We start from the raw sequence: 27,787 nt of genomic DNA, 5'->3' as shown, positions 1-27,787 counted from the left end.
AAGCCAGGTTTGTGGCCATGGTGCAAGACACTATAGTCTTTCTTCTTCTTTTTTAAAAGGTTTGACATATCCTGTTATTCAGACAAATCACCAGCAGCCCAAAGAGACACAAAACATGCTGATGTGACTCTGGATCTGTTTCAGCAGGAATGCTGGTTGCGGACGTGCAGGGAGTGGTGTAAGTAGGTGACAAAAAATGTGACGTGTCAGCGTATCTGCTACTTGACCTTTGTCATAAGAGTTGTTATATTTTGAAATATAATCTAAAATTAGTCTAAAAATTAAAAAAAAAATCTCATTAAATACGCAACATGAGTGTGTATTTCATAGTGGAATTTAAACATGTTTGGAGACCTTTAGACTGATTATTAGATAAATCCATGTAACATACATATTTATTTAAATTTTACCTGATTAGTCGGAGTAATATTTCACTCCATAACCAGCATACCTTTTTGGCCAGCATCTTGTAGCAAGAGACCAGCATAATTCAGTCGAAATTCAAACACATGGCTCTTCTGGAACTATATCTTCAGTGTGTGTGGCTAAAATTTGGAACAGCATACCAAATGGATTTAGTATTTTAGTAAATAAGTACAATTTGTGTTATGAGTAATGCTGCATCTATTGTAAACTGCAGCTTGGGATGTAGAAAGCACCAATATCTTGAGGCAACTTTCCTGTTTCCTCATGAAAGGCAGATGATGGTGAATATCTTTAATATTCCATTCCTTCCTGAAATAGGCATCTTCATTTTGATCCTCATGCATTTTTGGGGGAAAGCAGTAGAAAACACTGATGGCAAGTCTGCCTGGAAGTCACTTGAGGTTTTTTCTTTTTTTCCTCGGCTGATTCTCTCTTGCTTCCTAGTGCCTCAGTATCTAAATGGTTTCAGTCTGAGTTGCTCCTGGAGGTAAGCAGGCACACGGTGTTGGTTATGCAAGCTCTGTAATGTCACCCCAGGCCTCTGTCTTTCAATATCTGTGCTTTCAGTACATTCTACTCTGGTGAGCAGGAGGAATGAAAACAAAAAATGTAATGCTTGATGCCAGTGTGTCAAGAGAACGTGTGAGTCTACCTCTGCAGAAAGCCTTTGTCCTTCTACATATCTGAAATATTTTGAGAGTGATATGAATGTTTTGTGTTCCATTTTACAGCAGATAAAAGGCCATCCTGAGGGCTCCGGTATATTTAGTTTGAAGATGAATTTAGTGAGTTATCAAAGATGCAGGTTGTAAATTCCAGTTTACACGCTATTGCTGGAGGTCTGTCAACATCGGAAGTTTAGTATCCACTTATGCAGAACCTAACAGTTGCACGATAGCATGATTGCAGGTTAGATGTCAACAATTTTCTTGAGAAAAAAATTATCATAAATCAGTTTTATAGTATAAAAACAGGAGTTGGGTTTACAAGCCTGTCAACTGCCTGGGGAAAACAGCAAGGTTCATTGGGAGCCTTCAGTTCAGACAAAGAGCCAACTTGTACATCTATGAATAGACAAGCTTTTGTTAAACTACTAATTATTCTCAGAAGCTCTATTAACAACATTTACTACTGCCTAAATTGGTGTTTGTGAACACAAACTTTGTTTCGATGAAAATAACACCACACATAAAATAATCAAGTATTTGATCCATTTGGCAATTTCCTAGAACAGAAAATGTTGAGGAATTTATCATATTACATGTCACAGTACATGTTGACACACATACACAGGACAACATGACATCACATTCAGTCCAAGAGCAGGACCTGTCACACAGTAGTGGCGAGATTGTTACAATCTTCAGTCATGGTATATGTTATATTTGAGTGAGAGAGCATTATCAGGATATAGAAAAGTGGAACACTCAGTTCAGATAAATCCAAATACTTCATCACTCACTTGTCGTCAAGTGCTTATCATGTCTACAGGGTAGCAGGGAGGGGGCTGGAGCCGATCCCAGCTGAAATCTGGTAACAGCCACGCAGACACAGGGACCCACTACCTTCTTGCTATGAGGCAACTGCACCACAGTGCCGCTTCAAGTACTTCATCGCATTGATGCAAATATCCTGCAAATACAACATTGTAACAGTATCCAACAGTATATAAAAGACAACAAGAGCTTGGCATTGGAATTACAACAAATCAGCATGAACAACATATGAGCAAACACATTTTAAAAATAACAATCACAAAATAAATGCAAAATAAATCTAAGGTTTAGAAAAAAACACATTGGGAGTTAACACTTTACTGAAAATAAATGTATTCATAAAAATGTAATAATTGACAATGCACTGAAAATATGTGCATATATTAATGCACATGTGAAGTGAAAAGACGCACATCTATTAATACAGTGGTTCCCAACCTTTTTGGTGTAAGGTACCCCCATAGCCTTGTCAAGTGAACTTGCGTACCCCTTCATCAATCACACCTATAATGTACCAAATGTATGACACCACTGATCATGTTGTTTTTTAAAAAAAAATTTTTTTATACAATTGAAGTGTCAGGATAAAGGTTCGTTTGGTCACCTACACTAGGCTACTGCCATAGAAGCTGATGTTTCAACCAAGATAACCATTAGTTTTGGCTAATCATTTGTAGGGCTGCAACTAATGATTATTTTCAATGTTGATTAATGTCGATCAGTGGTTTGGTCTGTAAAATGTCAGAAAATGGTGAAAGACGTCAATCCTTGTTTTCCAAAGCCCACAATGACGTCCTCACATGTCTTGTTTTGTCCACATAATTCAGCCCAAAGATATTAGGGAGTTTGCTCTCCTAGAGGAGAAAAGAAACCACAAAATATTTACATTAAAGAAGCTAAAATTCACTCAAACCAATTATCATAATAGTTGGCTATTAATTTACTGTAAAAGTTGACAACTAATCAACTAGTTCATCAATTAAATTTTAGCAATTTAGTACAACCATTACCTTTAACTACCTGTTTAGACTTATATTGCTCACTAAATAGTTTTCACTCACTCTTACATAATTGCAACAGGTACAGTGGTGTTCAGATGTTACAGCTGCCTTAATATGTGGATATAGTCTTTTAATAAATTAATAAATTATATTTTTTCTTATTGGTTGGGCTTATTTGCAATCTTCCTGTACCCCCTGACAACTGCAGAAGTACCGCCTGGGGTACAAGTACCCCTGGTTGGGAATCAATGTATCAACAGATGTAGCAGTATAGATTTTAAATAGAAGTGTAAGACCCATTCATTAAGAGCAGCCTGCTCACTGATTCTTCCCATCCCGGGAGCAACCAGAGATGTTAAAAAAGACTTACATGTCATTTAAATACTGGATTAAATCCCCCAACTCTTATGTCTCACACAGTATGTAACACACAGTCTATGGTTTCATCCCTGTTACCATAGTGTCCTTACCACATTCCTGCCTCAAACACTTTACACGTTGGGCTGTGATTGGCTATAAAACCACACTTGATTAATGGCTAACATGGCTAAAAATATCATCAGGAAGGGACGTATGGTTACATTTAGAATTTTTTTTTCTTTTTTTTTACATCAATAAGTATATATATACATATAAGTATATATTATGAATCTTTCTTTTTCTGCTTCACCGCTATGAGGCACTAATTACCCCTCATACACTCTACAGCCTCACAGAAGGGGGCGTTCCCGGTCTGAAGCAGAGCTCAGGACATTTCAGCACCGAGCTCAGTGTGGAGGGAGAGCTGAGTGAGGAGGGACGTTGCTGCTCGGCCCAAGTGGATACAAGCCAAGATGTTCTTCCTTCTCGAAAAACCCTCCTTCTAAAACGGTTCTTTTTTCAAGCTGGGAACATAAGTAAGGCTCGTGAATCTACCGCGAGGTGACCAGCCGAGACAGATGAGTCCGTGGTCTCTCTGAGTCCTGTGGTAACCTCTGCCTTTGTTCGTGACATCTGTCCTTCACCTCCAGGATGGATCATTTAGAGAAGGAGCACAGGTCGGACGAGGAGGCTGAATATGAAGAGGAGGAGGTGGACCCCAGAATCCAGGTAACTAATGTTTACAGCCATTGTATTGATTAGTGGTTTTTGATCATCGACACTGTATTCCGTCCATTGTAGTCCAGCCAACAGCCTGTGTCCACACTACACAAAGTCCTATCTGCATTTTCTGAATGATATGAATGTTTCCTGTTTTAGATGATGCAAATGTCAACCCAGTCCTCCATGCTGATGTCATTCAGAAGAAGAGGGTGAATTATGAGCTAAGAGCTCCAGTTTGGTCATTAATAGCAGTAAACAATCATTTAACATTAATGCAGTATTACAGATGAGCTGTAATCTGTGATTGAGATTTTCAAAGAAAAGGTACTGTCTTCTCACAAGAGAAAGTATGAACAATGATTGATTCTCAAGCATAAACAGGACGAAGAAGACAGAATAAGTGATATAATGGACCAGGCAGATAGACCTACAGATGAAAGTGAGTGTAGACTGTAAAAAGGACTTGTGATCAAAGGTTTGAGAAATCATTTAAATACTAAAGACTCTCTCAGTTTCATTGATTTATCTGCCTAATTATTTCTGGTATATAATCAGTTGAGTGTTTTTGCTTAAAAAATGAGATGACTAATCAGTTGTCAAAACAGTTGATGATTAACTTTCTGTCCCTAGACTTCATTGATTAATCGACTAATTGTTTCATCTTAAAAATACAGATAGTAGGGCTGCAACTAAGGGTTATTTTATTATTATTGATTATTCCTCTATTTACCTACAAATTGTCTGAGAAGATTCACAAATGGGCAAGCTAAAGGTAACCTCCTATACATTTCCTGACCAACCCACCAAAACGTTCAACAAATTCTGTTTCCTATCAACTCAAACAAGCGACAGCAGCAAACAAACAACTGAGAATCTGGAACAAGTGAACGTTTTGGTATTTTTACTTGAAAAATGACCTTTTTATTAAATGATAATCGTAGCAGGTCCTGGTGACCTCGTGGGGTCCCGACCACACTGACTTAGCCAATTCATGATTCAGGTTTTAAAAAGTGGTCAAAATAATGACCAGACGATACTGACTTTATTAAGCAGATTGGGTAATGGCCAGATGAGACAAATCCACAGTTAAATACACTTCATTGTCGTCATTACAATTCAGACTTAGCATTTAGTGCTGCAGCTTCATGTTACCTTTCATAAAAACGCAGTGTGGTTTATAGATTTTAAAGTTGGGGGGGGGGGGCGCTGGTATCAGATTCGAAATCGCTATCTGCAAAAACCCTGAGTTGAGGTATCTGTATCAGGAGGGAAAATGTCAGATCAGTTCATCCTAAAAAAGATGAATTGGTTAACAAAGTTGTCATCTATTAAATTCCTCTGATTTAATTAGATTTCTTTCTCTGTTGCTTGATCTCACTGTTGTTCCCTCGCTTCCAGGGGGAGCTGGAGAAACTCAACCAGTCCACAGACGACATCAACAGATGTGAGACGGAGCTGGAGGTCAGTCTGCACACAAACACAGAGCCATGTGCACTGAATGTGTATGCAGGTTATCTGTATGCTCGAGCAGTGCGTCCCTTTGTACCCGTTTGACTGATAGAGCATGTAATCGTGCACAAGTAACCTCTGTCAGCAGATCAGACTTCACATCTTGTGTTCACCTGCGCTCGGTCAAGTGCTGACTGACAGCCGGTGAAATCAAGCTGTCAGTTTACCTCTTCAGAAAAGTGTTGTTTTGAAGGTATCAATGAGTGCACATACAGCAGGACCTTTGCTCCGTCTCCAGGCCAAACTGTTTTCATTTGGCTCTGAGTCAGCAGGTTTAAATATACAAGGAATTGTTCTGTATCTAGTTTTGTGAGAAACACTGATTTAATTTTGTTACAATAATCCAATTTTACTTACAGCTCTATTCAGAGCAGTTTGTGGTGATCAAGCAGGCAGATTTAAGAGTCTCGCTAAATGACTTTTTCAAGGTTGTTTTACACAACTGATCTTTGAATCCCATTAAAACCCAGTAAAGGATGTAGATCAGCAGTATGTCGCTTTATAGAGGTGAAAGTCCAAAGTCTTGTCTTGCTCCACAGTTTGAGAATTGTACATGGTGTTAATCAGGCAGCTGAGAGGTTGTTAACCAGAGTTCATTGAGTTAATTGGTTTTCCTGTGCAGGGTTTTTCTCTGAATGACGCAGCTATTATTTGGTGAGAAAGTGTTTAAATCATTAACAGCAAGGATTGTAGTTGACCAGAGTCACATTTTTTTTCGTTATCTGGCTCCATCATGAAGGTTCCCCAAGAATCTGCTCTAATTGTACTTTCATATGTAACATCTTGGCAAGAAACAAACATGATGAGAGTTTGAGTTTGATAGCATCGCCTCAGAGATTCAGCTTATATCTGTAATCACATTTTGTTGGCTGAGAAAGTAGAAATGGTTAATTTAATGTTGACAGTCTGCGGCTACGTCCCGGAGAAGAGCAGCAGAAGAGATGAATGTTGATTGAATGTAAGAGTGCAGCTAACATTTATTGCCATTGTCGATTATTCTGCCAGTTATTTTCTCAATGAATTCTTAGTCTTGAAAATGTTAAAACGATTGACCGTTGTTATTTGAAGAGCTATGGGAAATGGGATGTGAAAGCACACAAAAAGAATGCTGTTCTTAGAGCACATTTTATTTGTGATAACCGCTCTTCAAGGTGGATTATCTTTCCTTATCCATGACTGCTTTCCTGTGTTTTTCTCTTAAAATATTGATTTAGAAACCGCTGACTACCAGTCATGAGTATTAATTTCAAATAGTGCTTGACCTGCTATGTCTTTTTTTTTGCAGCTATCTGAAAATAACCCTCCTGCAAATCAAAATAGAGTGTTCTTTGAGGTCATTGGATAAATATTAAACACTTGACATACAGAGTCAGTGGTTTGGATCAGGGCCCTTGGATTGTATACAGAGCCTCCTTCATCTTTATTCAGTAGTTGTGGTTTTGTCATCTGTTGGGTCAGTTGAACCTATTTGCATCTCTCCTGTAGATACCATGTGCCTGATGTTGAGTTCAACACTGTGTCTATTGATAAACCCTGACTGATTTACATTTCTGCCCACTTCTTATGGTTCCACGGACTACAAAATTAAGTGAAGTTGTTTTCATGTCTGACAAAGACATCTACTGTCAGAAGGGGGAAAAACACTCAAACGGTCACGACACAGTTGGAAATCACCCAGTGCATCTTTTAGGATATGGAAAGATAATAATCTCCCCAGAGAAATTGAATTGACGTCAAACAACCGCAACACCAAGAAGGAATTGCATTTCTTTTTTTAGAGCTGAAATTAAACTAGTCTCAACTTTCTTAAATGGGAACATTTTCTGTAATGTGGATTTTTTTTCACTATTTGCTACACAAATTGATTAATTGAATTATCAATAATGAAAATAATCAGTGGTTGCACCTAGTGCCAGTGTCCTAGTCTAGTTTTCCATGATGGCTAACTGAAAACCTTCAGTTTATGGACTGTCGTTGGATAAAATAAGCAATTTGAAAAAGTCACTTTGGGCGCTGGGAAACGGCATTGTTCACTATTTTGACATGTTATAGACTGACTAATTGATAATGAAAGCTAGTTGCAGCCCTAGCTTCCTCAGCCATTAGAGGGAGGTCAGAGATTTTAGTGTCAAGGACACTGAACGAGGACAGATGCTTGGTATCAGTGGATCTTGAACCTGGATGTCCCTGTTGACTCATCATTTGCTCATCAGCTCCACATAAACATCCAAAGTGCTAAATCCTTTGGTGATTCCCTGCCAGGATTAATATCGTCTTTCCAAATTTCCCATTTTCCACTTCCACTGATCATCCTATCATTTGACCTAAAGAGGTGTTTGAACTGAAGCGGTCCTGCTGCTGATGAGAGGAATAGAGAGAGTGACTGGAGTAATAATGAGCCGAGTGTCGTGGGGTCTTCAGTGATGTGAAGAAGCTGATTCTCTGTCACAGCAGTGAAGCAAATGCTATTTAATTTAGCGGATACCCACAAGTTCTAGATATATCGCCTCAGGGCGCTAACATGTTGACAAGGTGAAGTGCGTCACAGTGTGAGTGTCCGAGGCCTGAGTGGGAGGAGAGAGACTCTGCACTGCAGTCTGCATCAACATCAGTATAATCACAGAGACACTGAGATCCAGAGGTGACGACACAAGCACAAGAAATATGTTCATGGCTATGTTGAAATTCATTATGATATGCTTTTGTTCTCATAATTATTTTTTGCTATTTACAGTGCAGCCCCGAAGTATTTGGCCAGGTTTGAAATTAAACAATGACGATGAGGTTAAAGTTGCTGACTTTCAGCTTAGATTTGAGGGCGTTTACATCCACATTTGACAAACTGTGTGGAAACTGTGGACAGTCAAAGGGTAAAAAGGGTCATGATTCCTTCCTTCCCTTGAAGCTGAGAGTCAGCACTTTAACCCCCATAGTCATAGTTTCATTTGGCACACAGTGTGTGCAGCGTGTACATCGGTGAAAGCAAACCGTACAGTAATGTTAGTTTCGGCTGTCTGTGTAGATCTTACACCTCAGACTGCTGCAGCCCCTCACAGCCTTTAGACCTTCTGGGTAGTCTAACCACAATGATGATGTTCTGTTTGATGCAGTGCTGCCATAAAGACCTCCTGTCTTTAACACATTGTATTCATATATTGAACTACAAGCAAAACTGAAGAGCTGAGAAGTGTTTTAAATAAAAGGACCTGGATATTGTAAGGATGCTGCGGTTTTTGCTATGTCCTAGAAAACTCATGACTGGTGGTAAAAAATGGAGATGGGGAAAATGCATTTTTACAAATGCATCTTTGTAAGCAAGACCGAGGAACAAGTCCAATCGAAGCTCTGATGTACCTGATGGTGAAATCCAGCTGTCTTTCTTTTGTGTTTTGTTTTTCAAGTTGCAGCCCGTTGTTACCTTGATGAAACACTAATATAGTTTTCCAGTAAGTGGGTTTTGGCAGAGGTCTTAAGTTAGATAAATAAATAAGGTTGAGTTTCCTTCTGGGACTTTGACATCAAGTGTCATGAGTTTCCATTTTTAGCATGTCTTCAAAGTTCAACAAATTAAATTTGAAACATTGTTTTTGTGCAGTTGAAATTCAATTCAGCCTTTGATCCAATCCAAAGGGGATTAACCAATACCTGACAATGCTAACGTTTGGTGTACAAGTCACAGTAATTTGACCGTGACCCGGTGGACTTCACTAAGCCCCCTTATTACTGTTGCTGCACCTGTCATGCTTTCTATTCTAGCACTGCACATGTACAGTTTACAACTATAATGATGGCAGATTTACCACTCAAAATCTGTGGTCATTTTTAAAGCAATTTGATTAAGCTACGTATGTAACATTGTGCTAATTTAGTGCTTTGTCACAAGGCAAAAAATACTGAGGCTAAAGCTTACAGGCTATTTTGATTTAACATAAGACCTTTCCGATGTTTACAATAGAAACCTTAGGTAAGCGTCCCCAGATTTAAAGAGCAGGATAGCTACTAACATTAGCCTTAACTCTGTGACATGTCTCTAACATCTGGGACATCTGTATGGAACTATTTAAATGATTTTTAATCCATTTGTTGCTATTTCTTCTTGTGTTTCAAACCCCATGTACACCTCCTCAGTATGTTGAGAAATTCAAGGCCTGTTGTGCTAAGTTGTTTTCTTAAAATTCCTGTCCGAGGAAGGGTTCGGCAGAAAACACAATCTTCATTCCTTTCACCAATCAGTCCAACATAATGGAACATGTAGGAGAGCAGGACACATCCAACTGTCTTTTATTGTAGTTTCTCTCCAGGCCAGGATTAACTGCATCAGTCCCAGTAACCCAGATGTTTTATTTACAGGGAGAGAAGCACGCATGATGCAGTGATGTACGCAGTACAATAGTTTTTTTTTTATGCTCTACTAAGAAGCATCTACACATTCTAATAGAAATATTGTCTTTAAGCTACAGCATTTACAGCAGACAATAGACAGCAGCCAATTTAGTTATGTTGCATACTTCCCTTTCTGTTTGGTAATTATATTGTATATAGAATATTGTTTGGACTGGATGTATTTAATTTGCTCGCAGTTAGTCCATAATCCTAATTCTGAGAACTAATCCCTACCAAGGGACAAACAAAGTTCTCTAAGACGAAACAAACTTCCTCGGAACGTTAACAAATTACATCAGACATAAATCTTTCACAGGCGACTGTCAACTGATGGGCTCGGGTCTGTTTGTTGGTGTTTGTTGGTGTTTGTTGGGACACCCTTGTTCTCAGAAAAACTGTGTCAGCTTTATCTGGCACATGATGTGACTACTTTGCCCAGATTAGATTCAGTTAAATGGTTGGAGCTAATGCTTCTTATCCATTATTTAGACCTACTTTTTGTGGTTTTATCTTGGAGCTCTGGGGTTTGCGATGCTCGAGTTCTTACCAGTTGTGGCTGATAACAGAGGCAGCAATAGAGCAAGTTTCATTTCCTTGACTATGAACTTGACAAGCAGCTACATCGCCCCTTCAAGAGAAGGCCCCATCAAATGTTCATTCAGAAATGCAAGGCAGAATACAACAAGAAACCCTTTTAAAGGCTGGACAGGAGCATTTTGATTGACAAGAGTTGGAGAAACATCTGCATTTAATCCAACACTGAGCTCTGCTGTAGCCGACCGTGACAACAAGTGCTGTCTGCTTTGATTGATCTACAGTTTCTGCATTTTCTTTTATCATATTGTATGTGGAATATTGTCATCTATGCAATTTGAGCCTGTAAAACTGTGATAAATAAGTTAGGAAACTAATAAATAAGTAGACACCCACACTTCATCTTTAATTCAATTCTGGGAACAAATCACTAACTAAAGATGTAAGTCCACTGGCTATTTGGTTTTATATGTTAGACACATTATCTAGCTTCAATCAGTTGCAGTAAAGAAGAAAGAAAACCTCATACACCTTCTCCAAACACATAAGCTGGTGCAGTTTCTTTTCACAGTCCGATATAATGAGATCCCCATTCGCTGGCCTCAGAGGGTTTCTCTGTCTGAGTTTTAAAGTTCACCAGAAGGTTATTTTGAGCAGTAGGAGAACAACTGTCTCTCGGCCACATCAAATGTTCATAGAATTTCTTATCAACATGAAACAATCAGCAAACATCTTGTGCTCTGGATGAATATAAAAGAAGGCAGCTAGTCTCTCTGTGTCCCCTCCTCCAGACCATGTTGCTGCCTTGTCTAAAAATGTACATTCACAACCTTTATTTATTCACCCAGTGCTTTTCCATTATCTTTTGTACAGTATAGTGGATCTTTTTCTGCTTCTGTGTTGGGAACACTTTGTTTTGGAGTATTGGCACCTTGTATTCTGCTTTATGATATAAGTGAAAGACATGCTAGAAATGCTAAAGCAAAATGAAGTACATTTTGGGGAACTTAAACGTATGTGTGACTTTGTCGACCATGTTCCTTTTTAAAAAAACAAACAAACATGTAAGACTACATGTTGCAAAACTATAAACGTGCAGAACGCACATTAGCTCTAAAAGAAATTGAAAAAGTTGTAATGAAGAAGGGTTGAATTCGTGAAGTATGATATTATAACCAAAGCAGCTATATCTTAATTAGTTAAGGTTGCCATGGCATAGTTTAGTTCAAAGAGACTGTCTTGGATGGAAGCAGGCAGAGCAGTCCTCATTCATCACAGAAATGACCATCTAGATTTCCATGTGTTTTTCTCATTACAACAATTATGCAAGTGCTCATCCAGACACAACAACATTAGAATGACATGTTAAAAAGAAGCATTTCACAGCCGTGAGCTCTTGGTGTGCAGGATGACACTAGCCTGATAGCCTGGACCTTCTTGCACCAAATTTGCAACATAACATTTCCTCTTGCCCATTTTGACATGTTTCAAGAGTCAAACCAAACTCCATACTTGCAACACAAGCATGAGGCACCAAATGCAATCTGCAGCTTTTGTGAAACTGGCCCCATACTGACTGTTTTGTTTTGATCAATACAATCAGTGACACATACGGATGTGCCTGACATTTTCAGTTGATACGGAAGCAGCAGTAGAGTTTGATAGTTAGCTATGTAGGAAGGTTGGTGGTCTATATAAACAGCAAGAAACTTTTGTTTTCTTTGAACCAGACCACGGTGGAAAAACTGACCTTGTTGGTTTTAGATGTCCGAACAAAGCTCTCTAAGATGCAACAGTTTGAATACCAGTTATATCTGATGTTCATTATTCACAGGAAGCTGTCAACAGATTGGCTCGGGTCGGTTTTTAACTGTTTCTAGGGACACTTGGACTTGATTGATTGACACTTGTCCAGATTAGATTCAGTTAAATGGTTGTAGCAAATGTTTCTTATCCGTTATTTAGACCTACCTTTTTTTTGTTTGTTTGTTTTATCTTGGAGCTCTGGGTTGTTGATGCTCGAGTTCTTACCAGTTGTGACTGATAGCAAAGGCAGCAATAGAGCAAGTTTCATTTCCTTGACTATCAACTTTACAAGCAGCTAGTAAGATGAAGGTCAAGGGTTACAAGAGCTACATCGCCCCTTCAAGAGTTGTAACAAATGCAAGGCAGAATAAAACAAACATTTTCAAAGGCTGGACAGGAGCATTTTCATCGACAAGAGTTAGAGAAGCAACATCTGATTAATCCGACTCTGAGCCGTATTTTTGTAGCCAACTGTGAAACCCAACCCTGTCCACTCACTGAACCAGACTGAGAGACCAATTAAAGGCTCAGGAACCCTTTGCAGGTGTTTTTGGATTAATTAGCTCATTAGAGTGTGACACTTTGAGCCTTTTCACAATATTAAAATTTTCTGAGAGTTTTCATAAGCTGTACACAATAATCATCAAAATTATATCAAATAAAGGCTTGAAATATCTCACTTTGCATGTAATGAGTCTGTATAATATATTAGTTTCACCTTTTAAGTTGAAATAAATGAACTTTAGCACGATATGCTAATTTCTCGAGTTTCACCTGTACATGCTGTGGAATTCTTTCTCTGCATTGAATCCATCCCTCAATGGAGCAGTGGGCAGTGTCAGCGGTACCGACTGAAGAAACTAACATGTTTTTGATATTTTTGTATAAGTTACAGTGGTGTGATTTGTATTTTGCAGAATGCTCCACCGCTAATTTGAATTACTGAAGCCTCTCTTTCTCTCGTTCTTTCTGTCAGGACGCAAGGCAGAAGTTTCGCTCGGTTCTGGTTGAGGCCACGGTGAAGCTGGACGAACTGGTGAAGAAGATCGGCAAGGCTGTGGAGGAGTCCAAGCCTTACTGGGAGGCCCGAAGGTTGGCCAGACAGGTCAGGCAATAGTGAATGGAGGGAGGGCAGGATGGGTGGTAGAAGCATTAGCATTAGTTTTAAGTTTTTGGGGAAAACCCAAGTCTGGTCTCAAGTAGAGCCCCAGGTCCATTCGTTTCGGGGTTTTTTTTTTTTTTTTTTTACTGCCACAGATCTTGAGTCCGTGTATCAACGTGTTTAATGCTATGCTGTTTGCTAAGAATGTTTTTTCCTTTTTCCCTGCAAGTGTTTTCCAAGGTTCAATCTTTCCTATTCTAACAATTTCATATTCATCATACATTCATACATGAATCATTAATTGCATTCCTCTTTAACAATATTTGTCCAGCTTTTAGATGTTGCTTGCAGAGGAGAAAGGGCAATTGCAGAAATTGGTCACAACCCAAAATTGGCGAGGAGGGGAAACTACACAATCATTTCAGATCAGTTCCCTTTTCAGCCCAGCCTCAGAACTCTGTGTGTGTGTGTGTGTGTGTGTGTGGTGTAAATGAAGAGGGAAGCAGCCACCTGCACATCTCGATAAGAGCCCACACAGCTGTAACCGCTCAGTCAGGAAGCAGAGAGATCAACTGAGACTCTAAAAGGCTTCATTATGTAGTTTTCTTGACTCTTCAGCTAAATGATATTGCTCATATAGGAAAACTGTCGGTGGTATTCAGGTTTTCACAAGGAGATAAATAATTATTATAAATGTGAGGGAGGGGTAGATGATTTTCGGCTCTGTGCTGAAATAAAGGCAATGGTGAAAGAGTTTCTGTGAAGTGACACTGCAGTTGGACTTCCCTTTTTCAGCTGTGCCCTTTTTTAACCTATTTAAACTAAGTGCTCTGAGGCTACTGCTACTATTCTTATGATCAAGGATCACATGGAAATGTTCAAATAGAAATTAATCACACAATTGGACAAAAATACAAAGTCCTTGAAAAAATCAACAACATTCAGACTTCTAAAGATGCAAACATGTTGTGGTTTGTTCTTTGACCTTGAGACTTACCTAAAATACAGTATTATGAATTTTGTAGAGCATATTGTTCAAAACAATTTCTAGCTTTGTCTTTAGCATCTGGGGTTCCCATGGGCATTTGTATCACCAACCTTGTTGGCAGAAATAATTTACCACCAAGGTCATCAGATAATCTTTTAATTTATTCCACCTTCATTTATATCAGACCTTTCAGGCAGGAAATGCTGCTCAAAGTACTTTAGAATTAGGACAAGTCTAGAAGTCAATTGCACACGACGACATAAATGAGAGATACGCGTAACTTAAGTGTTTGTAAAAGTGTATCATGACAGAATCGTCCCCTGTGGTTGTGGTGTTCAAGCGTCACGAATGACAGTCCTCTGGGAACTGAGATCAGGATGTGCACCATGTGATCGTTCTAGTTCCTTTTACGTGTCTGCTCACCTGCTGGCCTGATTTTATTTCTGTCTCCTCTCTCCATTTACTTTCACTTCTTAAGTAATGAATCTGGAAAAGTTTACTTCTGTGAGGAGTTGGTTACAGTATGGGTGTTTTTCTCGTGTCCCTAGAAAGATCATTTCTGTTAGGGAAGTGCATAAACGTGGAAATGAAGGGTTCATGGGTTGTAATTCTGGAGCAAGAAGCCGATGACAAGCGTGAGAGGGAGGAGAATTAAAAATGCAGAGGATCACGGCAGGGTTCGTGCTTTCCTACAGGCAGGCAAAACATTTTACATTTTAATGTTACCACAATTCTTACCCAGCCTCACTCTTTTACTCTGTAAGAGAAACCATTTGGACAAGTTCTTTGTAAGCACGGTTTAGACTTGGCTGTCAGTTACACTGCACCACTTCTGCATGACCAGAGTTATTTAGCTTGACACCAGGCTGACAAAAATAATCAACTCGTCTCCTCATGCAGATGACCCACTTTTGCTAACTTTGCTAAGTTACAGAGACTGTCCTGTAACTTGAATAAACAACACAAGGAAAGTAGTGTTGTACACGAACACCGTATTTCTGTTTACCTTGCGATTGTCACAGCAAAAAATAAGATCGGAGCAGTGGTATAAATCACTGTACAGTGTTTAGGTGTCAGATAAGCCTTCATACTCATGGATCTATTTCTCAAATGGCCTTTCTGGGTTGTATTTCACTGACCGATACCGGATACCTCACACCCCCAACAATGCAGTCCATTGCTACGTATTTAACATAGTGATGTTTTCGGTCTGTACTGGGCTGCTGTTGCCATGTATTGTTGTGAGCAGATGAAGGATGGATTTGTTGCTGTACTTTAAAACATGGAGCTTGGTGCTCAGGTTAAACAACAAATGTCTCATCTTCACATTATTACAAAGTTGACTGTTTTCTCTGGCCCAAAGATCAAGACTGTATTCAGCAGAGCCATTACCTGTTCTTAGTGACGACTGCTGGCTTAGTTGAGGATTAACTGAAATGAACTTGGGGATGAAAGTATCAGATACACTCTCTGAATAACAACAACAGAAATAATGTAGTACTAAATTTTTTTTCACAATGCTCATTGACACAGCCTGTTACTGAACATATATTTATGGTTGAGGCAACTTGTTCAAGGGCACTTTGCTGATTTATCTCCTGATGGTCTGGTCTGATGTTGGAAAACAGTGACTTTGAAATCACAGCCAGCTTTTCTAAGCTAGCCATTGCTGAATGCACTGGCCTACATAAATACACCAGATGGAAAATGTTTATCTGTGCTTGCTCTCTGAATGCCTCCCAGGGCAGATTTAGCCCTTTGTTTTGTTTATATCAGCAGAGAAGGATAAACGTCAGTTTTGTAAGCCAGCCTTGTTCTGCTCTCAAATCTTTTCATCGTTTGTCTCCCTGTCCTTCCCTATTCTCAGTCTTTGTCTTTCCCCTTTCTGTCTGATGGCTACAGGCTGCAGTGGGGTTTTTATCAGATCTCTGCAGTAATTGCACTGCAATAGTCTGGCACCCAAAGCCGTACTTACAGTAAGTCTGGGGAAGGAACAATCTGGATGAGATTTTTTGGCGACATGCAGCTATTGTTTATGAATTAATTAATCTTCCCATTATTTTTTTCAATTGATCATTTAGTCTATAAAATGTTGGAAAATAGTGACCTACCACAAAACCTACCACCATGAGGCCAGTGTTGTACCTTCAAATGTCCTCTTTTGCAGTTGCTTAAGGGGTGCAAGCAGGTTGGTGTTTAAGATACTGGAAGGCTGAAATCAACCCCGTCTTTATTTAGCGAGGGATTAATGAAGGCTACTATCAAATTATTGGGGTGATGGTAATACAAAATAAGTGTGCGGAACAAGATGTAATAAATGTTTAAAAAGCTCTAAATCCTGAGCTGGGTGATCAGGGGCCTTTGGATTTTTTAGTCTTGTTTATGCTAACATTACATCTGCTAACTATCGAAATGATCAACCCTGTATTTTTAAGGCAGTTTGTGCTGCCATTAAGTATTAAGAACTTGTTGACAGTGGGTTTCTTCTTGCCGCTGTGGCCGAGTGCTTGCTCATGGTGGGAATTTTCGGGTCTCCGTAAATAAAATTGTATGAGTATGGGCTAGAAAAACCGGAAGAACTGAAGCCAAATTAAAATAGTTGTTGGATGCTGTGAATATTTTTTCCTTCTCATTGAGAGTGTCTAATGTCTAACATAATGTACATTAATGTTTGGTTTCAGCAGAGGTTTCAATATGTCATGTTGGTATATTCATAGTTGCTTTGTTATTGTCTATTGAATCTGTTTAGGAGCAAAGAAAGGAAATCTTCTCTTTATTCTTTAGCTTATTTCCTTCTTTCTCTGTACTTTATTTGCTCCTTCCCTTGATTTCACCCTTTCTTCTTTCTTTCTTTTTAAATTTGATACATTATCTTCCTTATATCTGCTCTTTTTCTTATTACCTCCTATTTCTTTTTCAGCTTCATTCGTTATTCTGTCATTTTTTTCCCTTGACTCCTTCTCATCTGCTTTCTTTCTTTCTTTTCTTCATTTTCGATCTCTGTTCAGTTATGTCCTTCTCCATCATCACAGAAATCCCAAAGTATTTTGTCTGACTCACTGTTTTGTTTGACTGTTCGGGAAAATCCTTCTCTTTCTCTCTGGGCTCCCTCCATCGCTCTCCCACTCACTTTGATAAGAAACACATTATTTGCAGTTGCAGATAAGCAGCAGGCAGCACCCAGGGAGTGGTGGCAGCGGCTGGTGGAAACAAACGACTCGGTTTGACCTTGACTCAACATGGAAGATAAAATACAGACCTATAACTCAGCATTGGATAATCGACATTTGAATACCAGGCATCCTGCTGGCACAAAAGCTTTATGAGTCAGTCATTATGCAGGAGTACAATAAGGGTTTCCCAATGAGCTCCATTTGAGTCTTGAGAAATCATTGAAAGTTTGTGAATTTAAAATTGAAATAAGGCTTTTTTAAATTAAATGAATGGCCTTAAAAGTACTTAATTAACAAACTCATGATAGTGTGCCTCAGCTCCTCTTGATTTGACAGACTGAGCAAAAAAAAGGGCTTTGTTATCATCATGTCCCATGATCCTAAAAAAATGCAGATTTTGAGATCTTAAATTATGGGGAAAGTCATCACAGCATCCTCACATTTTATGTCCAAGTGAGTGTGCAAACTCTGCACAACTGTGATTGGTCTCACATTCTTTAACATCCAGTTAATAAACATTTAAGGTGTATAATTTTTATCCGGGCTTATTCTTTGACTTGCAAACTGTCAGCGTTCCTTGTCACCAGACAGACACACTGTCTTTTGTCAGGACCTATTGAGCCTCTATCCACCTTCAGTTTGTTTGAAACAGTATTTTCCTCACTTGTCTTAATCTTTTATTTGAGCCTTTGTTTGTTTGTTTTTTTAGCTTTATTCTAATTCAGATTTAATGACTGGTCACCAACAGAAAATTAATCTGCACTCATTTTTAATAATCAATTTATTTATTTAAGTCAAGTCTTAAATCTACTGCTTTTTTATTGTAAAGATTTTCTTTTTTTCCTTGTCACGTACGATAGTGAACTAAATATTTATTGGGTTTTGGATAGAGTGACAAACCAAAGCTCTGGGAACTTTCCCCATTTTCTGACATTTCCAAAACCAAGTGATACATCAAGCTGAGTCGAGACTCATTGACGATTGAGTGAAAATGGTTGTTGACTGATTTATGAGACGCAGCTAATAGGATAGCTCCCTCCTTTATGGGATCTGTGGGTCTCTGTTATGGGATCTGATGGTCAGCACTGTCACGATGGTCTGTACTTGGTCAACGGCAGGAATTTGCATGTCAGTTCACACGAAAGGACTGTGTCAATTTTCTTGGCCTTTGGGAGGGAATCCAGTGAGTGTGGTGACTCTACTGAAATGAACTGATTGATTCGGTCTGAAATTTTAGCACTCCCTTGCTTAAGGACACTTTGGGCTTACACAGTAAAAGTTGCATAAATCAAACTTGTGAACTTTCTGTAAGGAAACGGTGTCTCTGGACATTAATTTAAATAGCTTTAAGCACCTCTTTCCCCCTTTGATCTCCCTGCTGAAGGTTTGTCAGGTTTTCCAAAGAGAAAAAACTCAGAGATGCATTTACTGATGATCTGAACACTAGTGGAGGAAGTGGGTCAGGGTGACCAAGCTAAAAAGTTTGTGGAGTGATTGCTTGAGTGCACGTTTGTAAGTGCTGACTCCGGTGGGACGGAGCGGGGCTGTCGTACCTGAAGTTAAACATTCAGCAGAAGTTTTTTTTATTTTTTTAAATGTAATGAAATATGCATCAGGCTCACTTTTTATTCCACTTCAACTCCTGGCCCCTCATCAAGTCAGCTGCGTAAGTTTACTCATGACTGTGACGTTACAACCCAAAATCACAGCCCAACCAGGCAGAGAACAAAAAATGCACGTGTATACATTTACAACTGAGGACTTGCACAGCTGATCCCATTACTGGGGGGGGGGGTATAGCTGCAGCCCTAATTTGTACCATCAACTCATAATTGTCTGCAAACCCTGCTTCTTTTGTGGAGCAGTTTATACTTGAACAGAGGAGGTTGAATAAAAGCGGATGATTCAGCTAATGAACTGCAATAGTTTCCTTTATTTTAAGCTCAGTTTCCTCAAAGGTTGAATCCACTGATCGCAACAATTTATATAGAAATACATTTTGCCACACACCTTTTCCGTTTTAAGTTCTTAGTTTTTACAACCACACTAATATACTGTTTACACTATGAAATATAATTCTGTTGTTCAGGATCTTTATAAAATTTTACTTTTCAAATAATAAAAAAAAAAAGTCCAGAATGTGTCTCTCTCTCTCTCTCTCTCTCTCTCCCCCCCCCCCCCCCCCTCCCTGGAGTGATTTTGGCAGGCAGTGCACATCACATCAGACATTAGCCACAGGGAATGGTGCTGATGGATGGATTTGTAGATTCAGGGGAGGGAGCAGCTGCAAGGTCAAAGCCATCTGGTTTTGCTTTGACCACCTGTGACGCTGTGTGGTGTGTTGTGTTGTGTTGCCACTGGCCAGTCAGTTGTTGCATAATAGCTCTGGCAAACACGTCATTGGAGAAGCTCTGGCACAGTGTTTTGCGGTTGGGCGGGTTTCCTTTTGTTCTTATGACTAAGAACATTCAATGGGTGTGTGTGTGTGTGTGTGTGTGTGTGTGTGTGTGCTTGTTCCTTGCATGCATAGAAAGAGAAAGATTCTTTTTATTTTCTTGGCTTGGATTTAAATGTCCTTTCCTCTCTGTGGTCATGGTCATGACTACCTCTGCTGTTGTCCTGGTTGGTTCTTGGTGTTCACCGCACAAACGGCAACATCAAATGTGGGTTTGCTGAAGGCCGAAGGTTAGTCGGGCAACCTGAGACGGACCCTGTGTTTACATCACTCACGTCTGTAATAGACGTAATTGTCCCAGATGGCGCTTCCTCTTTGGAGGAAATGAATTGCCCGACTTGATTGAGGAGATGAGATAAAAAAATAATTGAATTTCCTGGAAAAATGGCCAAATCACTTTGAAAACAGATACTGTCTCCTCTAAACCCCACTCCTTCTCTCCTTGTGTTAATTGTAGTAGACATACAGATTTTGGATTTGTCTGAATTCCTGGACAAGTGGAGGTCAGTCAGTCAGTCTTGATATCTCTGAGCACTCCAGTTGCTGCTTATCATGGATGTAAAGAACGCAATTCAAGCCATCCCTCCCTGGATGAACAAAGGAGAAATGTGTACATGGCAGTGCATTTCATTTGTTAACGGGAGAAACTGAGAAAAACCGACCTCAAAGTCTTGTTTTTATCACCACGGGGACGACGTGAAGGTCAACGGAAAGTCTTTAGTAATCTAAAGGCCCGTTTCACCACGTCTTTCTTTGACAGCTCTGACTGATGGTGAGACTTCTACAGTAACTGTCCTCTCTGTCTGTCCTCCCTTATCTCTTCTCCCTTTATGTTCTCCCCTCTCTATCAAAAGTTTTGAAAGCTATTATGTGTGCACACACTATATATTCCATTTTTACGAGCCATGAAACAATTATACTTTGATGCTGTATGCATATAAAGCACTTTGAGTTTACTTGCCTTAGAAATTTAATCATTTTCATGCACACCAGTGTGTTGAGTTGTCTGTCATACATTTTACTTTTCAGTCTGTTTGGAAGGATAAACCCAAAATTTGGACAGGATTTATTTATTTATTTTTTTTAGGGAAGTTTGGGTGACTTAAAGTTTTCACCATCTGTTACATTGACTCTGTCCTCATGTGACCATACATAAAAATAATCTCAATGAGGTGTACAGATTACACATTACCCACCTCCCCCTGTAACATGTATCCTCTTGGAATGACGCTGAGAGAGGCTAAAATGGAGATGGTTGATTTCAACATATTTTCTAGTTTCTTTACTTACTTCAATATTATGATAAGAGTTGTTTTTGTTAAGAATCCATAAGCAGAGTGGCTATCAGTAGTAAACCGTTTGTTTATTCTATCTTTGTTTTCCTCCCTGCTTGCATCATCCTATTTCCATTCTTTCAGTTAACAAACAAGTTAACAAAGCATGTTTTCACTGTTTTAGGGTCTCTTGAATATTTGAAGCGCCTGTACAGCCAAATTGCATTTTCTCCCAGAGACCGACAGAGAGGGCTTCTGAAGTTCTGCATTACTTACACATTGGCTTCCCTCTGGAGAGTCGTCTCTCTGAAAATTTCATGGGCCGCATGCAGAGTTACTAAAATATGAAGTCGCAGCGCAAATGAGAGGGAGAAAGAGGGAGTGAAGATGATGCTGAGAACAGATTTGGAGAGACGTGTAGAAGGAAACCGAGGGAAAGAATAAGCAAGAAATGGAGGGAATGGGATGTGAAAGAGGCAGACAGAGAGGCAGATATGTGGCAAGCAAGAGAGATTTAGTGGGATATAGAAAGTGACAGATGAGGAGCGAGAGAAAAGGGATGGATGAAGAAGGGAGAGGGAATGTGATGGGGGGAGAGATGGAGATGGATGGAAGAAGACGGGTAGATAAAGATAGAAACGGAGGGGTTGAAGAGACGGGGTGAGAGAAAAGAATGCATTAGAAAGACAGCATGAAGTAAGACGGGAGAAATGGGCAGAAAATCAGTCAATCACAAATTGAAGAAATGATTTAGGGAGGGAGAGAAAGAAATAAAAAAGAGACTATAGAGAAAAAAAATGGAGAATTGAGAGGGTAAAAAGTGTTTATTCTCGTCACACTTGTTCTAAGTGTGATGCAGCACACACTCACTCTGTTAAAAGCAGAACTGACCTGCTGTGGTTCTGACAGCTTTGTTGACTAAATTCAGCTCAAACTGAAGAAGCAGTTACACGTGAGAACTTGCTCTGCTCTCCTCTTCTGGGGGGCAGCAAACCAAACTATTGTCTTAATAATAAAAAAAGTCAGGCAGTAATTTGTCTTTTTCATCATTCTGTGAGCAACTGTGATCCGATCTGAGTCAGCAGGGCGCAGTGAAAGGAGCTGGTTACCTTGCTGAGGTAACCAGCCTGTTGCCTGCAGCTCTTCCTCTGACAGCTCGCTGTGGCTGCTTCTGATTCTTCCACTACTCCCCGCAATATTTCAAACTGATCCGCTGCCAAAAAAGGCATGAATGCAAGTGCTAATGTCACTGACAAACGCATTGAATTTCCTGTGACTACTTCATAATAAAACAAGTGCTTTGCCAGTTAAATGTTTTTAGTGTGAAGCCGTAGCAGTAGGATACGGTCGGTTTGCGTTAGAAGTAACTTAATACAGGATTTTTGTCGCCACCAATAGACGGTTCGTAATACTGCAAATGCGAGGGCTTTCATCAGTGGGCCATAATAATAATAATAATAATCATAATAATAATAATACTAATAAAAATAATCTTCATTTATAAAGCACTTTTAAAAAAACAAGTTACAAAGTGCTTTAACAAGCGCGAAGACAATAAAACTAAAATAAAAACTAAAATAAAGCAAGAAAACACTTAAGAAACTAAATTACACGTTAAAAGTAAAGTGTGTGTGTGTGTGGATAGATAGATAGATAGTTAGATAGATCTATATATCTATATAATCAACTAAAATAAGTTCAGGCTCTCCTATAAAAGTATGTTTTAAGAAAGGGCTTAAAAGAGTTCACTGACTCACACAGACAACAGACCTGTGCCCGGGGATCTCAAGGTACGTGCTGGTGCGTAGGTCACCAATGTGATTTGACATTTATTTATTATTATTTATTACTTTAACCTTGATTTTTCTTTGACAAGCCCTCAACATTTAAAAAAGACCATCTAATGTCGTTTCCCTTCGTGAGCAGAGTATTTAATGTCTTCACTGACAGAATGAAGGAGGCGGGGGAAGGATGGAGAGGGAGGGAGTGAGCACGTGTACGAAGGGTTCCTCGTGGGCAATGTGACAATGGATGAGGAGGAGGAGGAGGAAAATAACAGCACAAGTGGCCCTTTGAGGCTGCAATCATTAGAGGGGTGACAAACGGAGAGACGACTTTATTAGTCTTTGCTTTTCTCAGATCTCAACTTTAATCAGTCTAAAGGCTGTAAAGTTTCCACCACAGCCCCTTCATTCCCACTGTAAACATGAGGAGGCTGTCACTCTTAACACTCAGGGCTGTTTGGTTGGACGACGTTTCCACGCCATGACTTGCGTTGTGACCATGGCAACCACAGAAACCAGACAGAGCAAAATGATGTAGGAGCTAATTTTAATGGTATCAGAGTTTCCTGAAATATATATATACATCTTTTCACTGGCAGATAACAAACCGTATGCTGTTGTGGGTCAATAAACAGTGCTCATTATGTTATTGAAGCAAACCTTGCTGCATTAATCATGCGATCGAGAAAATGGTACTCTTGGTCATTGTAATTGCTGCTAAATTTTCACTGCAAATGGTCTGTGGTGGAACGGGGAGAGGGGTCGTCCGCTTACCGGATGGTCTGTGGTTTTGGTCCCCAGCTCCCCCAGTGTCTTTGCGCAAGACGCTGCACCCTGAATTGCTCCCGATGGCTGTTCCATCAGTGTGTGAATGTGTATTATTGAGTTTCTGCTTCTGGTGAGCAGTCGGCACCTTAGCCTCTGGTCGGAAAGACTAGAAAGGCACTTCACAAATACAGACCTTTAAGCTGTTTATGAATTATAACTGGATTTTTGTCCTTGTATTGCATATTACCTGGGATTGTTTTGACAATGTTTATGCTGCTCTCTTGGCCAGGTCTGAGCACACCTTCACTGTGCCAGTCTCTTGTTAAATTGAGTGAGATGCTAATGTAATATCCTGGTTTTAGCATGCCTGATCAGTTTAAACAAAATCATCATTACAGTTTTTTTTGGCTTAGAGCTCAAGGAAAGGACAAGGGCACATGTCGATGGACACATGTTCTTCGTGTATGACGACAGGAGACACTACTGTAGGCTGTCTGTAGCATTCAGTCATCATGTGCATTCAGGCGGCGTGGAATACAAAGCAGAACACATGACGGCAACAAGGCTGAGGTTGTTTGCTTCTTGCTGTGCTGGCATGTTGATGATCATCTATAATTAAATTACAGCGAGCACGCGGTGATGTCAGAGCATCTGCAGACGAGAGTTGGACCGCGAGAGCTGATGGAAGACAGACTCTGGATCTATGGATTGAAACTGACACTTTTTTTTTTTTTTTTTTTTTTACAAATATTCAGTGTGTTTAAATTTCATGTTGCATCGACTGCATCAGTGTAATGTAAGTAAACCAATAATAAAGACCCACTTATGTAATAAGTGTGACATTGGAATCCATAAAGGTTAAGAGGTTTCCGCTGACAAAGAAGTTGTTATCTTCAAGTGATGAAGGCCAAACTAATTTATCAGTCTTAGCCTGGTAAAAATGATACTGATAACATATTCACTGACCTGCATTTCATACACACCTAACTTTTTAGCCTTATTCATTCAAGCACTGATACTCTTTATACAGTACGAAGTCCCTAATTCATTATTTTCCCCCAAACTGTCATAAGATTAATGAAGGTGAAAATCCAATTAAGCTTAATTGTGAAGCTCTTTGGGAACCACACAGAACAGACAGCAAAGTTTGTACAGTAACTCAGTTGGCATAAACTGGGTCAGTAGAATCAACTCCTGATTTAATATTTAGCAAACTGTCTCCAGCTGCTTCATATTCATGTTGTTGTTCTCTCCTCTCCTCTTGCTTGAGCTCTTCCTCTGAGTCGAGGTGTTCGCTTCAAACTTCAGAAAACTTGTGAAATGCTTGTCAAGCTCTCAGCGGGAGAAGGAGAGGGAGAGATGAGTGTCAAAATATGTTATGATTCACTGATTTCATACTGTACATTATATTTGCTTACATCATAGGTGACATTTTTTTTTTTCAGGGATTCCCGCGGGATGGGAGTACATTGCACTATTCATTACAGGACTGGCACATTTTTTTGCTTCTACTATGGTTGAGTAGAAATCAAATTGTAATTGCAATATCTGGCAGAAAATTGTAAATAGATCTGTTCCCCAAATCGTTCAGCCCAAGTGTAAAGCAATACCACTATCATCAATGTCAATATGGGTCATCGGTTAAACTTCAAAACATTTTCAGACTTACTATTGAGCACTATGGTCTCTCTTGACCATAATCACTAAATGCAATGCCACTACTGAATGCTAGGATTGCAGAAGCAAATTTAGTAATGTATGTATATTGCTACTTTAATATCTTATTAAATGTAGGCCACATAATAGCAGAATAATAGCAATAACACCAATAAAGAAGTGAGGAGGAGACAAAGGATACAACTGTCTCTTTTAAAAGTGGCCAAAACTCCATCATGTTGACGTCTTTGTCCCTGACATGACACACAGCTTGTGTCTTTGCCCTCTTTCTGTATCTCTTTCACACATTAACACAGACAGCGCATCCTTTTACTTTGCTGCTGTGAAGCTGAAACAGCTGAAGTGAAATGGGAGCGTTGCAGAAACTTTCCAGTCCCTGTGTAGGTTTCAGTGGCCTGCAGCGTTTCGCACTGAGCAGTGCAGCTGATGTGTTCATGTTAGCTGACAGCACCCACAGACAGATGGGTTTCCTTCCACCTCACACACCAACATACAACACACAACTAAATAAATATAGCTCACTGACACAGAAAATTGTTTTTACTCTCTGTCATCTTTTCAGTCACTTCAACCGTCAGTTTTATTTACAGCAGACAAAAATACTGCTTTATTGCAATATTGGATGTATTGTCGGGTATTTATTTCATTGGTTGAGTAGAAAAGAAACAATCCTATCTGGGTATTTTACTCACAGCTGAAATGATTATTTGATCAATCAGTTAGATGATCGACAGAAAGGTAAACAGCAAGTATGTAAGCAAAAATGCCCCAAATGTTCTGGCTCTGGAAAATGTTAATGTATATTTTTCTCTATTTTCACACATTTTATAGACTAAATGATTAATTAATGAATCTAGAAAAAGTTTAGGTCACAGCTGCTGTGAACCAACAACACTTAAAAACGTTTCCAAGACTATAAATGTCCATTTATGCACAAGCAAACGCACATGCCTTCACATATAACAGTCTTATCTTGTGTTAATAGTTGCAGGGTGGAGCGGCTCAGCTGTATGGCTTCATACCACTCACACAAATGACGTCAGTGAACTCTGTTTAGCAACACAGAGCATTGCTGTTGGGGTTTCGCGCAGTAAAGTTTCTATGTTTTACTCCTAAAAATCTAGGTCACGTTTGGCCTGGTCCATGCATCAGTGTGTGCGTTTGTGTGTGTCATGTTTTCTGGACAATCTCAAGAACTTGTGGATTAGTTGATTTGATTGGATTAATAGATTATTGATCGACAGAAAATTGTCAAGAAGGTTTAAGTTTTCAAGCACAAATAGCAAACATTTGCTTGTTCTGTCGTCGGACAAAACAAGAAATCTGAATATGCCTGCAATGGGAATGTTGTATTTAAACTGACTAAAAGACTGAAAAGATAACAGATTTATTGATAATGTAAACGGCTCTAATTTGAAGACCTGAAATATTTTGGGGAAAATGGAAAAAATACAGAAAATCGCTTAAAAAAACAAAACTTCAAGTGATGAAGGCCATTTAGGCTTGTTCTGAACAAGAAAATTAGGACAGTGGTTAGGACAAGAAAAACTGTACAGAAAAAAGACAGGAAACAGAGAGAGAGTAGAGAGTAGTAGAGTTTGGTCTGAATATGAGAAGAGGCTTGTGGGAGCAGCTGAGGTGTGAAGATTAAGCAGGTTTCACTACTAAATGATGTTTAAGCTGAACCACTGCTTTATAGGTACCAGATGTAACATGTAGTAAGTGATTGAGTAAATCTGCCTCTCGATGACCACAATGAATAAAATCTAATGGCTGTAGATAATAAATATACTGGGGCTGTTAGGAGCCACAGACATAAAGGAGCCAATGTGTTTTGATTGTGTGAAGTTTTCTTCAGGCAGCAACAAGCACACATTTATACTGCAGAGAAACACTCGTGTCTGCCAGCACAGCTGGTCTGTGATGCGTTACATCAAAGGGATCCAGGATGATAAGATTGAATGATTAGTCAATTAATCAGTGGACGACAAATTAATCAACAACAGTTCTGATAATGGATGATCTCGCTGTCTTCCAGGCCCAGCTGGAGGCCCAGAAGGCCACCCAGGACTTCCAGAGAGCCACAGAGGTCCTCCGGGCTGCGAAGGAGACCATCTCCCTGGCTGAGCAGAGGCTCCTGGAGGAGGACAACCGGCAGTTCGACTCCGCCTGGCAGGAGATGCTGAACCACGCCACCCAGCGGGTGAGGAGGGGGGAGAGAGGAGCGCTGACAGAAGAGCATTATTTTTATTGTATATATAGTTGTATATTTTTTATTCTTATATTTACATATTTTAGTTGATGGTTGACAGAAGTAACTTTGTTTAA

The 27,787-nt window shown here is 39.5% G+C and overlaps 1 protein-coding gene across 1 annotated transcript in view; it reads left to right on the top strand.

Moving 5' to 3' along the window:
- The first annotated feature begins 3,677 nt into the window (after positions 1–3,677).
- Positions 3,678–27,787, top strand: part of sh3bp5b (SH3-domain binding protein 5b (BTK-associated)) — a 34,908-nt gene continuing 10,798 nt past the window's right edge. The window contains exons 1-4 of the mRNA XM_038710492.1: positions 3,678–4,012; positions 5,405–5,467; positions 13,215–13,343; positions 27,498–27,662. Of these exons, the coding sequence (XP_038566420.1) occupies positions 3,935–4,012; positions 5,405–5,467; positions 13,215–13,343; positions 27,498–27,662 (435 nt within the window). The 5' untranslated portion in view covers positions 3,678–3,934. The remainder of the gene's footprint in view (positions 4,013–5,404; positions 5,468–13,214; positions 13,344–27,497; positions 27,663–27,787) is intronic.

This window comes from Micropterus salmoides, unplaced genomic scaffold, assembly GCF_014851395.1.
Source record: "Micropterus salmoides isolate LMB-PRFRI ecotype aquatic unplaced genomic scaffold, ASM1485139v1 Ms_hic_scaffold_11, whole genome shotgun sequence".
Taxonomy (NCBI): domain Eukaryota; kingdom Metazoa; phylum Chordata; class Actinopteri; order Centrarchiformes; family Centrarchidae; genus Micropterus; species Micropterus salmoides.
This window is presented reverse-complemented; position numbering and strand designations above follow the sequence as displayed.